The sequence below is a fragment of the Grampus griseus genome (assembly GCF_964374135.1).
Source record: "Grampus griseus genome assembly, chromosome: 2".
In the NCBI taxonomy this organism is placed as follows: Eukaryota; Metazoa; Chordata; class Mammalia; order Artiodactyla; family Delphinidae; genus Grampus; species Grampus griseus.
This window is the reverse complement of record NC_139018.1, coordinates 143,037,059-143,054,175: the sequence shown is the minus strand read 5'-3', so window position 1 is coordinate 143,054,175 and position 17,117 is coordinate 143,037,059. Positions and strand designations below refer to the sequence as shown.

Sequence of the window (17,117 nt, the reverse complement as noted above, 5' to 3'; positions counted from 1 at the left end):
CTTAGGTATGGGAGGCCGGAAAGCCCGGGCCAGCAGAGGAGCCCGGAGTCCCGCCCCCAGCCCCGCCCCCGCTCTAGGATTGGCCTAGACCATCAGACAGACCCTGCCCCTCTCTGAGATTGGCAGGGTCGGAGATCACCAGCCAGTCACTGCAGGACGCCCTCCGCCCCGACGGGTCCGAGGCGCGCCCCGCACGGTCCTGCAGAACCTGCTTTTCGCCCGTCCCAGCTCAGGGAGGGGCTCTGGGACTCCGGAACTTGAGAAGGCCAGTGGTGGAGAGCCAAGTGGGCCGGGCCAGGTGGTGCGCAGCGTCGTAGACTTGTGTAAGGAGCGTGGACTTCTGTGTTGAATGCACAGAGGCTTTCAGCCAGGCGGGAAGATGGAGAAATTTCCATCCGAAATACCTTTCTAGGGCGGCTGTTGCAGGGGTGCAAGAGGGAATGAGCGTAGAGACTGGGAGGCCCGTTAGGAAGCTGCAGCGATAGTGAGAGAGATGGGGGTGGCCTGGAGCAGGGGCTGGGTGGTGGGGGTGGAGAGAAGAGGACCCCTCGTAAAGTGCTTAGAAGGTAGAACGTAGAGATCTCTGTGACAGATGGTGGAGGCCGGAGGAGCAGGAAGCATCGTGACTCCCACCTTATGGCTTGAGCCACGGGTGGCTTAGCTGAGCTGGGGACAAGACAGGCTGGAGGGGGAACATGGTGCGTTCAGTTCTGGGCACGTTCAGTTGGAGGTGCCTGAAAGACCTCTATGTGATGTCCGGGAGACAGTGGGATACGCTGGCATCTGGGAGAGAGCTGGGCTCCAGATAAGAGGTCGCAGGGTTCTGTGCCTCTGGGTGGCATCTACCTTGGAGGGTGAGTGGGGGGGGTCACACCCCTCCAGCCTCCTATCCTATCCTCCTCTTCAGCGCTATAACCAACTAAATATTTGAAAAGGTCAACACTGAGATCAGTTTGTATTTTCTGTTGTGTGTGCTTATTATTTCATTTAAAGGTTTGAAAAAAAATGGTGTAAAGAAAATGACTACTTGAAACCCCCTTTTGGAAGATGTGATGGGCTGCCAGGTGTTAAGAAGCCGGATGGGGAATTAGGGAGTCCAAGTTCTAGACCTGGTTTCACCCACACTTTGCCGTGTGCTTTTGAGCAAGTCACTTAGCCTGTTTGCTTGTAGGTGAAATGGGACCATAATGAATGTCTCCCCATGCCACTGTGATAGGCAAGTGAAGAAATGCATGTGAATGTACCTTGGAGCCATTAAAAAAAAAAAAAGGACCAATAAGTTAACCATGGTTAAAAAATTAAGCACATCAAAATCTCATAAAAAGTCAGATCATAGTCTGAGGGAAAAATTAGAGCGTATTTTAACTAGAAGGAAGTTTTCTTAATGTACCAAGTGCTCTTACAAATCACTAAGTCATTTTCAAATAACCCAACAGACCAAAAGAACGCATCAGATATGAACAGACACGTTGCAGAAAAATAAATTAGCATGGCTAACATGGATATGAGAAGATGCAGAACCACCCCCATAGTTAAGGAATTAAAACTTAAAACAAGGGGACACTTTTTACACCTATCTGAGGGACAGATCTGAAGAGATTTGTCCCTCAGAGGACAAACAGAGGACAAACAAGAGGCTGACAAATCTGACAGCGGTTAATTCCGTGTTGGTGAGTATATGGAGAAACAGTTGTTTTTATACAACTTTATACAGTTGTTTTTACGCTCTGTGGGTGAGAGTGTAAATTTATGTAACCTTCTGGGAGCAAAATAACATGTATTAAAATTTTAATTTACTTTTTTTTTGACCCAGCAACTCCTGCACACAGATGTATAAGATCGATCTTGCAACTGTAAACAACCTAGTGTTTGTCAATAGATTAAACAAAGTTACAGGATATCCATTTATTAGATTATTATGTAGCCATTAATATAGTGTGGCCCAGATGAAAAAAGGTGGGGCTGGAACAGACAGGAAATACTCAACAGAGCCTAGGGAACTAGAAGTATGAGCGGATATGAGTGGACTATTTTAATCAAGAGCAATTCACTCTCTATGAAGGAAACAAATGGTATTTTCAAGCTTAACTTTAAAATAACTTAAAATTTTTTAAATTCTTACCCGCACCAAATAAAATGTTTATATGTGTACTAACAGGGAAAATATCCACTATATATATTAAAAAATGTAAATTGAAGGACAGCAGTACTGTAGATAAGAATAAGAGTCAGGGCTCAAGTCCGAGTGCCCTGGTTCAAATCCCAGTGTCACCATTTACTAGCTGTGACCTTGGTGAATAACTGACCATTCCAGACCTTTGCATCCTCATTTGGAAAATGAGAACATTAGTAGTACTAACTCATAGGGTTGACATGTGGGTTAAAGGATTTAATAAATGAATAGCAATGAGAATGGTGCTTGGCATACAATAAGTATATATTTATATATAGTATCATAGTATGATATATATCATACATCATGTATATATATCTTGAGTGAGAAAGAGAAATAACTAGAGATGTGCTTATATATGATAGTTTTATGTTTACATATATGTTATGTATGTTTATACATACATATGTATGTTTATACATGTACTATAGGTTTGGAATATTTACTTCTAGAAAGGTATAGAATAAACTATTAACAGGAGGGTAATGCCACAGGACACTTCTTTTTCATTTTATATCATCATATACTGCTTAATATATTAATTACTAGCATGTAGGTTTGCTTAAATTTAAAAAGCGTTATTGGGACTTCCCTGGTGGCACGGTGGTTAAGAATCTGTCTGCCAATGCAGGGGACACGGGTTCGAGCCCTGGTCCAGGAAGATCCCACATGCCACGCAGCAACAAAGCCCGTGCGCCGCAACTACTGAGCCTGCGCTCTAGAGCCCGCGAGCCACAACTGCTGAGCCCATGTGCCACAACTACTGAAGCCCACGCGCCTAGGGCCGGTGCTCTGCAACAAGAGAAGCCACCACAATAAGAAGCCTGCGCACCTCAAAGAAGAGTGGCCCCCACTTGCTGCAACTAGAGATAGCCCACATGCAGCAACGAAGACCCAACGTGGCCCAAAATTAAAAATATAAATAAATTAATTAATTTAAAAAATAATTTAAAAAATTAAAATAAAAAGCGCCATTAAAAAATTCAATGTAGGGCTTCCCTGGTGGCGCAATGGTTGAGAGTCTACCTGCCGATGCAGGGGACACGGGTTCGTGCCCCAGTCCGGGAAGATCCCACATGCCGTGGAGCGGCTGGGCCCGTGACCCATGGCCGCTGAGCCTGCGCATCCAGAGCCTGTGCTCCGCAACGGGAGAGGCCACAACAGTGAGAGGCCCGCGTACCGCAAAAAAAAAAAAAAAAAAATTCAATGTAGAATATTTCTAGAAAGCTGCAGCTCTGGACCCTCTCAGTCTGGAGCCTATTAGAATTTTGTTTGGGGATAAAACACTATGAAAACAAAGCTGCGGGAAAGTAAGTCTTGCTGTAGAAAGCGACTTTTGTTAGACATCGAATGCTTAAGAGAATTTTATACTTACAAAATGGAGCATGGGTTTTAAAATTTTTCTAGCATTATAAGAGACTTTAATCTTTGCTGCCAGAAAATGCCAGTCCTGGGTATACATGAAATATTTGGAGAAGCAAACTGTTTAACCCTGAGGCCTGTACACACTGGCAGCAGGAGACGGGTGACGTTGGGACAGCTGTAGGCAGGCCTCTGGTCTGTTTTGCCTCTGGAGGCCAGGACAGGGCAGGGTGAGCATATGGCTAGAGCCGGGGAGGGTGTGAGCTGCCCACAGAGCTGCTCAGCCCAGCCTGCGTTGGGTTCTTTATTTAGCAATCTCCTTGAGGCTGCAGTTCAGAGCTGACAGAGTAGAAGGAATAACTGACGTCTGTAGATTCCATTGATCAGATCCTACCCATGAGGTCCTCGGGCCTCCAAGTCAGCCAGTTGTCCAAAGCAGACCTCACTGAAGTCCTAGATGAACTTTAAATAGGTGTGTATGTGGCAGGGGGCCCAGAGACTTCTAACCCAAACCACCGCCAGACCATCAAGGGGATGGGCCCAAGTGTCCAAGTGCTCCAATCCTAAAATCTCCTGAATGGAGTACTTGCTTTCTACCTAGTCACTGATGAAGAACTGTATGTGTGTTTACTTAGTTAGCTCAGGCAGCTGCTAGGTGAATCGAGTCTGTGAGCACACATATATTTATGGATTCACCGGTAAGCCACTGTCTGAAGCACTTTACCTGTATTGTGTCATTTAACCCTCACAAGTAGAAACATCTATTCCCACTTTACAGGTTAAGAAACTGAGGATCACGTGGGGTGTCCAAGGCCACACAGCTAGTAAGTGGCAGAACTGTGGCAAACACCACGCCCAGTTTCTATTTCTGAAGGTCACATTTATACTCATGCTTTACCGATTCCTACTTCCTAGAAGGATATGCAGTGGTTACCGTGAAATGGGTAAAGATTAAAACACATACACAATAACCTACGAACTCTAAAAAGGAGGAAAACACAAAAGCACACACATACAGAGTGGCAGGAAAACAGGACTACTACCTCAGACTAGGGAGTTAGTCTTCTAGAAGTGTGTTGAAAACTTTTTTCTGAGTTTCCTGCATTCACGAATTCAGAAACAGGAGTGACAGAATCATCCTCAAGTTGCTAAGATATTTACCAGACTGCTTTTTTCTGAGAAGTTTTGGGGTATTTTTGATTGTAGTATAGTTAATTTACAATGTTGTGTTAGTTTCAGGTATACAGCACAGTGATTCAGAATATTTTCCATTATAGGTTATTACAAGCTATTGAGTAGAGTTCCCTGTGCTATACAGTAGGTCCTTGTTGTTTATCTATTTTATGTATAGTAGTGTGTATCTGTTAATCCCAAATTCCTAATTTATCCCTCCCCCCTTACCCCCGGTAACCATAAGTTTATTTTCTACATTTGTAACTCTATTTCTGTCTTGTAGATAAGTTCACTTGTAGACAGAGGCAGACAGAGAAAGGAAAACATCATATGATATCACTTATATGTGGAATCTAAAAAAATCGTACAAACGAACTTATTTACAAAACGGAAATAGACTCACAGACGTAGAAAAGAAACTTATGGTTACCATAAAGGGAAGTGGGTAGAGGGATAAATTAAGAGTTTGGGATTAAAATATACACACTACTACATATAAAATAGATAATCAAAAAGGACCTACTGTATAGCACAGGGAACTATACTCAATAGCTTGTAATAACCTATAATGGAAAAGAATCTAAAAAGGAATATATATGTATGCGTATGTGTGTATAACTGAATCACATAGCTGTACACCTGAAACTAACACAACATTGTAAATCAACTATATTTCAATAAAACTTTTAAAACGAAGAAAAAAAAGTACCAGTATCCACTTCTAAGTCAACATGAGCACATGGGCCACAGAGCTGTATAAAAGATGTTTAGTGCAACATTGCTTTTAGCTGCAAAGAAGTGGAAATGACTTCAACGTCCATCAGTAAGAAATGGATAAATATCATGTAGTTTATTCAAATGGTGAAATACTACAAGCTCAAGTGAGCTTGATCTGCATATGTCTTCAACAGACCTCCGAAACATAAATATGTACAATATGTGCAGTATAATAGCATTTACTTAAGTAAGACATACTTACATATTGTTTATGGATGTGTATACCTACATGTTTACACACAGGCACACACACAACATGAATAGCTGTAAACAGTTGGCTGAACGGACACACGCCCTGTTGTGTGTCACGTGCCTTGGCAGCCTGAGGGGAATGAAACTAAGTGTGGGGATTAGAGTAGCTTCTGATGACATCTGTCCTGTTTTCTTTAATAATAATAACAAAATGACTAGATGGAAATAAAATTTCAACATCTGTTGACACAGGGGGAGGATGGGTCCTTGTCACTCTAGTCTCTGTGCTCTTCTGCATCTTTTAAATTTCTCTAAATTAAAGACATAGCCCATCACTTTGTTGTGCAGCAGAAACTAACACAACATTGTCAAGTAACTATACTCCAATAAAAATTTTTTAAAAATAATAAAATAAATATATTTTCAACCCTACAGAAAAGTTTCAAGAACAGAACAATCCCATACTGTTATAATCTGTATACTTTTCTGTAACACTTCAATAAAAGAAAATTCTGACCAACAAAAAGACGTAGCCGAATATTAAGTGCTGGAGTACATGTGAGCTATGTTGCTCACTGAAAGGTGATGAACGTATCTGCAGCTCTGGAGAAGTATTGGCAAAGCGCGTGTTTTCTTAGGAATGCTGCGGCGCCTGCTGGTCCCCTAATCCTAATGGAATCCTCTCTGCTCTCACACAGACACAAGTACTCCTGCGGGTGCCTGGAGGCAGGGCCAGGCTTTTCCAAAATATGTTTCAATGTCCCAGGGAGCTCTTGGCTAGCAGCCCCAGACTAAGCATGTAGAAGAGCATACCCTCATCGTGGAACTCCTGTGGGCACCTGTATTACAAAAGGACGTTCCCGTGGCATGTAGACCATTTCATCTTGAACAAGGCACAACCTCCTGGATCTGTCATGGTCAGGAGGTCATGACATGAAGTAATTAAGCACTGTCAAGCAACTGGAAAATACTGCACACTTTTTTATGAATTTGGGGAGGAGTGTTCATCTGCGTCTACTTTTAAATGGCATTACATATACTGGATTTTTCTTTGGGGTTAGAATTAGCAGTAGATCTTGGAAGATAATCCCGTTACCATGTCATTCGTGATTCACTCATTAGGACGCTCCATTTATTTATTCATCCATCCGTTCACATGCAACTAATGTTTATTAAGTACCTAGGATAGGCAGCATTCTGAGATGGCCCCCAGGATTCCTGCTCTTGGTGTACATTTCCTATAAAATCTCCTGTGGAGTGTGTTTGAACTTGTGAATCTGATAAGATTTCACTCCCATGATTAGGTTCTGTTATATGGTAAAGGTGAAGTTATTTAGAAGATGTAATTAAGGTCTCTGACCAATTAACTCTGAATTAATCAAAAGGAGATTATTCTGGGTGGGCCTGACCTAATCAGGTGAGTCCTTTAAAACAGAGTCCACATCTTGCCGGGAGAAAGAGATTCAAAGCTCAGGAACCCCTCTCTTGCTGGCCTTGAAGATGCAAGGAGACATGTTATGGAGAGGGCCATGTGGGAGGGAAATGTGGGCAGCCTCTGGGAGCAGAGGGCCTCAGTCTTACAACCTCAAGGAAATGAATTCTGCCAATAGGCACATGAGCTTGGAAGGTGACACCCTAGCCTCAGATGAGATGTCAGCTCTGGCCGACACCTCGATTGAGACGCTGAGCAGAGCACCCAGCTAAGCCATGGAAACTGAGATGATAAATGAGTGTTGTTGTAAGCCACTAAGTTTGTTATGCAGCAAGAGAAAGCAAGTACAATATCTGTTATCTGTCAGGTACCGGGGCTGCAGAAATGAATAAACACCATTCCTCTCCCAAAGGCACTCACCGTCTGTTGGAGGAGACGGAAAACTTAAAAGACACAATTTAAAGCGAAAAGTTACCATGGAAATAGGAATAGGGGTACACGTCCGGTTAACCACGGAACGCTCATGGCTGCCAAACCCCCGCATATGCCAGTGAAAGAGGCATTGACCATAAAGGTGAAGATAACGGCAAGTGGGGAGGGACAGCTCTGTTCCTTCCCTGGGGCTCACCGGCTGGATGCCATCAACCTGGAATTTTCTGTGGCTGTGCATTCCTTCTCCACCTACCACGTGGAGGAAGCCGGTCAGCAGTAGGAAAAACAAGGTCAACAAACAGACATAGAGTTGAAAGGTGAAAGAGAGAATGCTGAAGATGTTTGACACCCGGGTCCAACCGAGCCTGAAGCCAGTTTGATGCTCAACCCTCCCAGTTAAAGGAACCAGTAAACCCTGGGGATTTTGTTACCTCCAACCCAGGTGTCCTGACTAATGAATACAGATAGGTAGTTGGGTAAACAGTATGGTAAGCGCTCAGTAAATTTTAGTAACTCTGGTCATTACTAAACTGATTATTGATATGAAATAATTAAGTAATTAAGCGCTGTGAAATCTTTAAGGGCAGCCACCTCATCTTGGGGTGTTTATCAGGGAGGACTGAGTTTTGTACCCTGAAAGAGAACATTGCAATACGAACAGGCCACTCCTAAGATTCAGGACAAGGGCAGACACGTGGGGTGAGTCTTCTGTAATTGGATCAGCTGTCTGGCTTGCCTGTGATTTGGGGTCACCCTGAATGGAGGTCAAGGACTGAGGTTTTTTGAAATGATGGCCTAAAGTGGCTGGACCCAAAGAGACCCCCTGGAAACAGACCCGCACACTTGTATATGGTTGTTGTAGATTAGGGGGCCATAGCCCTGTGGGTCTCAGGGCCGCAGCCGGCAGGCCACACGCCTGGATATGCCCCACTGATCTCACCTACTGGGTGTGTTTGTCTCTCTTCCCAGAAGGGGAGGGACCATACACTTGTCACACTACACGGCATTCCAATAGGCCTCTGATCTCTATGAATGGGACGCCAGGAGAAGGCCCTAGACATTTGAACAAATCAGGTCATTCAGATCTGTGGTCAGCTCCTGCCTAGACATGGCCTTCCTCCTGCCAAACTGGCCCGCAGACCTCGGAAACTTGGGCTGGCTGCGGGTGACCTGGAGACACTGGTCGGTGCTGCTGTTCTGCTGGTCACTGCTGGATGCTGCCGACATGGAATCAGATTCTGTGACGGATGGCTCGAACTTGGCCTTGACTCTGGGCTTCAGAGCGTGCTGGGGGGGTTGGAAATTCCGGTAGCGTGGCTTTTTATGCACATACATCGGCCGGTCAAGCTGCCCCTCAATGCCATCATTCCAAGATTTGTAATGTGTCCGTCTCTGGAGCTCAGGAGTCAGGGCCTGACTTTCTAAACTTTTGCCAACATAAAAATGAGGAGCCCCGTGGAGGTCGGTCAGGGAGCGTGGGTAGAAAGCCCGTCTGCTCATTTTTCTCCTCTGCATCTCCTCCTCTTCTTCACTGAGCTGTGGAGAGGCCCAGGGAATACACTGATGCATGTTCCTGGGGTACATCTCCACAGCATCCCCAAAGATGTCTACCTTGAAACGTCTTTCTGGCCAGAAAGTTGAATGGTTTTCTTGGTGAGGGTCACGTTCATTAACCATATAGTATCTGGGGGCACGGGACCTATGACCCCGTGGCACCAAAGCTGAGACCCTTGATCCATGGTCGATTTGCTGAAGGTCTTTTCGGAAAAGAGGCTCTGAGTGAACGTCTTCGATGCGCTTTGTAAACATTCCAGGTGTGCAGGGTCTCTTCCTGTAAAGATCACTTGTGCTTGCACACAGACCACGTGGGTACCTGAAAGACAGAGGTGGTTAAACACCTGCAGCGTTGCTGCTCACAGACCCCTATGCTGTCCCAGCACTGCGAGCTAGAACAGCAGTTCTCTGCATTTCCACTGAAACTTGTTCTGAAATGTTACTGGGTGTCCAGTGGGGAATTTCCCACTGGTCCAGTGGTTAGGACTCTGTGCTTCCACTGCAGGGGGCACGGGTATGATCCCTGCTAGGGGAACTAAGATCCCCCATGCCGTGCAGCGAGGACAAAAAAAAAAAATTTCCTAATGGGTGTCCAGTGGGTTGCATGCACAGGAGGCTTCGGGGAATTGGGTTAAATAGATTTCTTTACTGCTGGAATTTTCAGAACCCTTAACGTAATGATGTGCACCGTGAATCTCCATGGAGGGCAAAGCGTTGTGCTGGTGTATTTCATCATGGAGACCTCCTTTTGTCCAGGAGCATATAGTGGGCCTAAGAACTGTGGAGCACACGCTGGGAACACTGCCCCTCACTATCTCTGCCATGCAGCCGTCCAGGTTCTTGGACACTTCCTCCCCATAGCCTATGTAGACAAAGAATGTCACCTGTCATTTCAGAGAACAAAGGATGTAAAGCCATCGGTCACTGCGGCTGCCGTGACGGTGCCCCCTACGGGGAATTCAGGATGGAGAAAAACAAGATACTGGCCCTAGATAGTTAAGATGTGTATCAAAGAAATAACTTCAATGAGCTCAGACTCTTGCATATTTCCCTAGAAGATAGAAAAGCACTAAAATCATTAACTTGAAATGTCTGTCTTTTTGTGATTAGCAGTAAGGCTTTGATGTTCAACCACGTGGGTTTTTTTTCAGCAAAAACTGCTGTATCTCCTAGCTCCTTCTTTGGAACGGTCCTTCAGAACCATCTGAGAGGCTGTGTCCCAGGTCATAGTCCTCAGTAAGTCCACCAAATAAAACATAATTCTCAAATTTTAGGTTGTGCATTTTTTTTTCAGTCGACACCTATCCAGGACTATTGGAATCTCTCCTCCGTACCAAAGCCCAATAGATACATGAAGACAACTCCTAATATAGCAAGATTTTGAATTCTTTGTTCATTTAGTCATTGCTTTTACAAACAAAACAACCTCACCCCTTATCCCTGCCAAACAACTCTCCTATATATTACCTGTATTGCTTTCACTGTGTTACATTCAGATCAGATATAATTCTCCATGTAAGTTAGGGTCAGTGCATCCTTCTAGATGTCCTACCTCCCTGAAAAGAACGCAGGGCTCTACTGCTTTCTTATGTGTAGGTACAACTGAAATAATTGACCCATACAAATGCAGAAGTGATCTTGCCCATAACTTGGCCAGCCTGGAACTAAAATATAAAAGATCTTGCCGATAATATAGCCAGTCTGGAGTGAAAAAATAAAAGATAAAAAAAAATTTAAACAACAACGTCCTACTGTATAGTACAGGGAACTATTGATATATTCAGTATCTCGTAATAACCTATAATGGAAAAGAATATGCAAAAGAATATATATGTATATACATGTTTATATAACTGAATCACTGTGCTGTACACTTGAAACTAACACTGCTGTGTAAATCAACTATACTTCAATAAAAAAAAAAAAAGAAGAGATAAAGTCCCAACTCCAGAGAGACTCAAAGGCCTTAGTGGTCTGTATTACACTTCTTTCCAGCATCATCTCTGGCTTCCCTCCAGGCTCCCTTTTCTGCAGTCATTTCCCGAAGATGCCTCACTTCTTCATAACGTCATACCTTTGTTCATGCTTATTCTCCACTATGGTACATTCTTATTTTTTCTTTTTGGTTTTTAATTTTTAAATTTTTTGTGTTTTCTTTATAACATTCTTTCTATATCCCCCCAAAAAATATTAAATGGAGATTGGTTAAATAAGTCATAGCATATCTAGACAGTGGAATAGTAATTGACCTTTTCCTCCCCATCTTTATTGAAGTATAACTGACAGATTAAAACTGCATATGTTTAATGTGTACAACTTGATTTAATATATGTATCCATTGTGAAATGATTACCACAGTCAAGCTAATTCACACACTCATCATCTCACAGAGTAACCACTTTTTTTGTTTTTTTTTTTATGACACATGTCATTGTCTCCTTTTAATAGAGGGATTTAATTGACCAAGAACTGCAAACTTTTTAAAAAAAAACTGGTATATGGCTTAGACAATACTGTCTATTACCAACCAAGAACGCTCTGGAACATATTCTAGTTTCTTTCTTAATAAATAAAAAGAATGGTACACTGTGACCAAGTGTCGTTTATCCCAGAAATACAGGAATTGTTTTTTTTAAGTCTTAATTTTAAAAAACGGCTTTTCGTTGATACCAGTTTATTACTCAACACTATGGTACATTCTTTTTTTTTTTTTTTTTTTTTTTTTTTGCGGTACGCGGGCCTCTCACTGTTGTGGCCTCTCCCGTTGCGGAGCAGAGGCTCTGGACGCACAGGCTCAGCGGCCATGGCTCACGGACCCAGCCGCTCCGCGGCACGTGGGATCTTCCCGGACCGGGGCACGAACCCGTGTCCCCTGCATCGGCAGGCGGACTCTCAACCACTGCGTCACCAGGGAAGCCCTATGGTACATTCTTGACTCTTCTCCATTCGGTGAGCTCTTACTTAGTTTTTAAGGTCCAAGTCCAATATAATTTCTCCTAAGAAATATTGATGCATTCTCCATGTAGACTTTATCTCAATCCCCCTTGTCCTCTGAAAACATACTGTTTATCACAGAAGCATAGCATTGCTCACATTATCTAATATTTAACTACATCCTTCTCTCACTATACTTTCAACTCTTGGAGGCAGAGATGTTTCTGATTAATCTGTAGTATCCATCCCAGAGAGTGCAATAGAGTTGATTCTCAATGAAAGTTTGTTGATTTAATACTAGAGAATTCTTTACAATACAAACGTGTTTGGATTATGCTAATTTGGACTTTTTTGAGTTAGAGTGTTGTTGCCATTGACAAGCAAACAATAATATTCTAATTACAATTAATCCCTCTATTCATTAAACCAGGTCCCCAATGGAAAAAAAAATTTTTTTAAGGCATTTTCTTTTCTTAGGCGATAGAAATAAATACCCTAGGTTGGCAGGAAGGTTTGCTTATAGGTTATATGGCAGAAGGCCGAGGAGGAAGAATTTGTCCTGTTTGACAAACTTTGTCCCCTGATTTCTTCTCAACAGCAGATGTCAACAGGCAGAAATGGCCTTGTGGCCTTCGGGAAGAAATGGAATTTAATGGCTCTCACTTCCTGAACCTGTTAGGGCCTTTGAAGCCCTCATGGTTTTTTTGTTTTGTTTTGTTTTGTTTGATGCACAAAAACTGAACTATAACTTTATTTTCTATTTGGAAATAAACACAACAAAAATAAGAACGAATTTTTATCCTTCTAAAACGCTCCATCAGGTCTGGATGACGAGGACAGTCTCCTCTGCTCTGAGAGACCTGTGTTCTTCTCGATGGGAAAATAATGCTCTGGTCTCCTGCTTCTCCTCATCACCTAATCCTTCCTTATCCGTTGCTGTCCCTAACATTTCAGCTTCCCTAATGGCTTTTTATCCTGCTCTTTATGGCTCTGGACCATCACTGGTAAGTATTACCCAGGAGGCAGATTTCCTGCCGAGCTGCAGTTAACTCACCTGGTAGAGTTGTGCCCGGATCTGGAGATGCCAGGAAGAGGCAAGCTGGGATTGCGGGGTCCTGGCTGGGGACTCGGGGGCATGGGCTGGGTGATGGTCTCCACTCTGCTACTCATGCTGCTCGATGAGTCGAAATTGACCACATTGCCATTGTTTTGAGGTGTCGCCGAGTGAGCCGAGGACAGCTGGCTGCCGAAATCGCTGTCCTTTGGAAACCTCTTGGTGCTGTCGTCTTGGGTTTGGATGCGGGCTGCAGGAAGAGAGAGGGTGAGGGGAAGACAAGCTGAGGGGGGACACGCTCAGGTTGGTTTCGCTGCAAGTGTCCTGACTTCCAACAGGTGGGTCCACAAACAGTTGTGTGCACTTGCAGATACTCCTGACCCCATGGGTGACAAACATTTCGTAATTCAAATCATTTCTTCACTGAGAGTTGGAGCTGGAAGGGAGCGTAGGAGGAATCAGATGAACCCCGAGGCTTTACACATGCACCATCTGATGCCCCCATGAGCAAAGTGGATTATTCACCAGCTTTGGGGCTCTGGTTCTTTATCTATACAATGGATACGATGAAGCTTAGATGATAATTATGATTTTTTGGAAACAGTTCACAGAGCATTCTGAAAAAAAGTGTGGTCTTGGGCTTGAAAGACATTAGATGACAATATTGTTATCCTGAGAAAGTTCCTAGTTTTTGAAGGCAACCTGAACTAAACTTAATTATGCTTCATTGGCAAATAATATTTGATAATTACAGTGGAATTTTATAACATGAGCTGCAGTCTCTTTCCATAGCGGTTTTTTTAAATTTTTTATTTGATACTGGAATATAGTTGATTAACAGTGCTGTGTTAGTTTCAGGTGTACAGCACAGTGATTCAGTTACGCATGTACATGTATCTATTCTTTTTCAAATCCTTTTCCCATTTAGGTCGTTACAGAACACTGAGCAGAGTTCCCTGTGCTATCCAGTAGGTCTTTGTTGCTTATCTATTTTAAATATAGCAGTGTACACATGTCACTTTCCATAGCAGTTTTTATCTGTAGGCTGGCTCTCTGAGGAAGTGGATGGAGCAAACACAACCCTTAGGCCTCATGACTCTTACTCAGGCATTTTCTTGGAAGGAAACACATCCCTCCCACTTAGCTCTGCATTGAAGCAGACAAAGGAGTTGGTCCGCAAAGCCTTTTTGGGTCTCATTTTTGTTTATTTTCTGAGGAAGAGTATGGACTACGTATGCCATTTTGCCGTTGCCCACTGATCTTATTAGTGGCTCCAAGTGGCAGACATGTTTCCTTTGAGCTGCACCTGCCCACTTTCCCCTCCCTTCAGCCCACACCAGACTTGTGCTCCTTGTATGATCATTCTTTCTACCGGGAGGCTCTTTCCTTTTCCCTCAATGAGCCCAGATGGGAACAAGTGTGTCCAGGTGCTGCTGGGAAAGATGGGAAGAAGTGTGCCCGTTGGGTTTGGATTTCATACTAGGGAATCTGTTTTCATGGCTGGACCTGCCCACCTGGTATTACTCTGCAGGCAGGGACAGAGAGAACATGACCTAAGGGGCAGAGAACTGGGGAGGGGGGCTTGCAAGGAAAAAATGGGCCATTGAGAGGAAGTACACAAAAGTGAATAAGGCCAAGATGTTCTTATGGGTTTTCTTCAGATTTCTGTGCTTCTTTTTCTCTCCTACTTCAATACTTCCTTGTGATTTCAGATGTGTTTTGGGGTTATTCACAGGTCTGGGTCTGATGTAAAAATTACAGATATAAACCAACATTTATATCCCTAGATTTTTATTGTGTCTAGTTAATTGTGAAAACCACAGTTGAGCAGGAATGTTTATTTGTGATGAACCTTAAACTGCTGTTTTTTTTAAAATGCTCACCAACTGAGACATCGGGAATTTTTGTTTGTACTTACCTTCTACCATTTGGGCAACCTTTTTCTTATCTTCAGATCTTGCCTAAAATATAAATGATAACCATATGTTTGTTTTGGATTTACAGGAAGGAGTAACAAATACAGTTAAGTCCCCTACATATGAACGGGTTCCATTCCGAGAGGGCGTTTGTGAGTCCAATTTGTTTGTAAGTCCAACAAAGTTAGCCTAGGTCCCCAACGAACACAATGGGCTATATAGTACTGTATTGGAATAGGTTTATAATACTATTATAAAATAATGCACAAAAACAAACAAACACACACAAATAATACATTAAAAAAAACAAAAAGTAAAGAAAACATTTCTAATCTTATAGTACAGTACCTTGAAAAGTGCAGTAGTACAGTACAACAGCTGGCATACAGGGGCATGTTCGCATCTTTGAAAGCTCTCAACTTGAAGTTCGTGTGTAGGGGACTTGCTGTACTATTCTTGGGGGTGGGGCTGGGGAATGATGTAGGTATCACTGCTAATCCTTTGGGCCATGGCTGAGCTACTGCCATCACCTGGGGACAGTGTGCTCTGGTCCTAAGCCTGTTACTTGAATGAATAAACGCTGACACCTGAGAGCTGAAGTTTTATCCCCGGCAAGTTTCATTTTTAGGGGCAGCTCTTTGATAGACCGTGTTGAGATTCTGCTAAGCACGGTTTGGCTGAGACACAAAAGAGAAAATATGGATCAACCACATGGGAGATGTGTGTTTCCATAAAAATGCCCTTTGCAACTCCACATGCATTTCCTTCTTTTTTTTTTTTTTTTTGTGGTCATGACATGTGGCATGTGGGATCTTAGTTCCCCGACCAGGGATCAAACCTGGGCCCCCTGCAGTGGAAGCACAGAGTCTTAACCACTGGACTGCCAGGGAAGTTCCTAGATGCATTTCTTATTTGACTATATATAAAATGAGTTGGTGTTTCTTTACATGAGTTGATATTTGTGAGAGTTGTTTTTTTTTAAACGGAGAAAGGTGGAAGTTTTTTGCGTGGGGTTCTGGGGCTGGGTGAAGCAAGTGAGGTATCCAGGGGTCAAATTTAAGGAGGTGCTCACTCTTGGGGCTGTGGGAATGCAGGGTCGGTGTGACCCTGAGAGTGTGCCTCTAAGTTTGGCAGCCTGGTGCCTCGCTTGCCTCGCCCCAGTCCTGGCCCTGGGGGAGCACCTGGGGTGTGCAGAGGAGGAGAAACTGTGGAAGGATGGGGGAGTGTTGGTTTCCCTCTGACTGTTCTGAGATCTATGGTTTGAGCCCCAGATGGGAGAGAAGGTATAGTAAGTCCCCCACATATGAACCTTCAAGTTATGAACTTTCAAAGATGTGAAAGTGCGTTCCATCAGTGTCAGGCGTGAGTGACATCGCAACTCGCCCTCCGTCTCCTGTTGCTGACGATCCTTCAGCTCTACCATCTCCCACCTCCTCTCCCTCCTCCAGTAACTCTTCTTGCCTGTTCACTCGATGCCAGCCCGTGGATGCCAGCTGTTGTACTTTACTACTGTACTTTTCAAGGTACTGCACTGTAAGAGTCAAAATGTTTTCTTTATTTTTTGTGGGTTTTTTCTATATATTATTTGTGTGAAAAGTATTATAAACCTGTTACAGTACAGTACTATGTAGCTGATTGTGTTAGCTGGGAACCTAGGTGAACTTTGTTGGACTTAGGAACAAATTGGACTTACGATTGCGCTCTCGGAGCGGAACTTGTTCGTACGTAAGGGGACTTACCGTAATGACAACCAGAATTTAAAAGATATGAAAAGGGTGGGTCTTTGGGTCCAAACAGTGTCTTTGGGCTCAGATGTCCAACTCGACATGGGATTAGGGAGGGATCCTTTCTCCCCGCCCCGTCAGTGCAGCCAGCAGTAAAGCCCAGTACATTGCAAGCTTGGTGGCCACAGGAGGGGGAGCTGAAGTGCTGAGGGCATGAGCGAGGCCTCTAGGAGAGGAGGCTCATTCTGGCAATTGAGGGCCTGGGTATTCTTAGAAAGAGCCCTGGGAGCTCCTGGCCGGGGAGGGGTGGCCTTGCACTCTAGCACGTGGCCAAGAGTCCCAGTAATTTGCAAATGTGACCTCACTGGTATTCCCTGGCCAGGGAAATCAGTCA

The 17,117-nt window shown here is 43.7% G+C and overlaps 1 protein-coding gene across 1 annotated transcript in view; it reads right to left on the bottom strand.

The window, feature by feature from the left end:
- Window positions 1-8,594: 8,594 nt before the first annotated feature.
- Window positions 8,595-17,117, bottom strand: part of TMC3 (transmembrane channel like 3) — a gene marked incomplete at its 3' end in the record, with an annotated part of 44,325 nt that continues 35,802 nt past the window's right edge. Inside the window, exons 20-22 of the mRNA XM_082649559.1 lie at window positions 15,002-15,039; window positions 13,084-13,333; window positions 8,595-9,414 (exon numbers count right to left, since the gene is read on the bottom strand). Coding sequence (XP_082505685.1) covers window positions 8,595-9,414; window positions 13,084-13,333; window positions 15,002-15,039 — 1,108 coding nt within the window. The remainder of the gene's footprint in view (window positions 9,415-13,083; window positions 13,334-15,001; window positions 15,040-17,117) is intronic.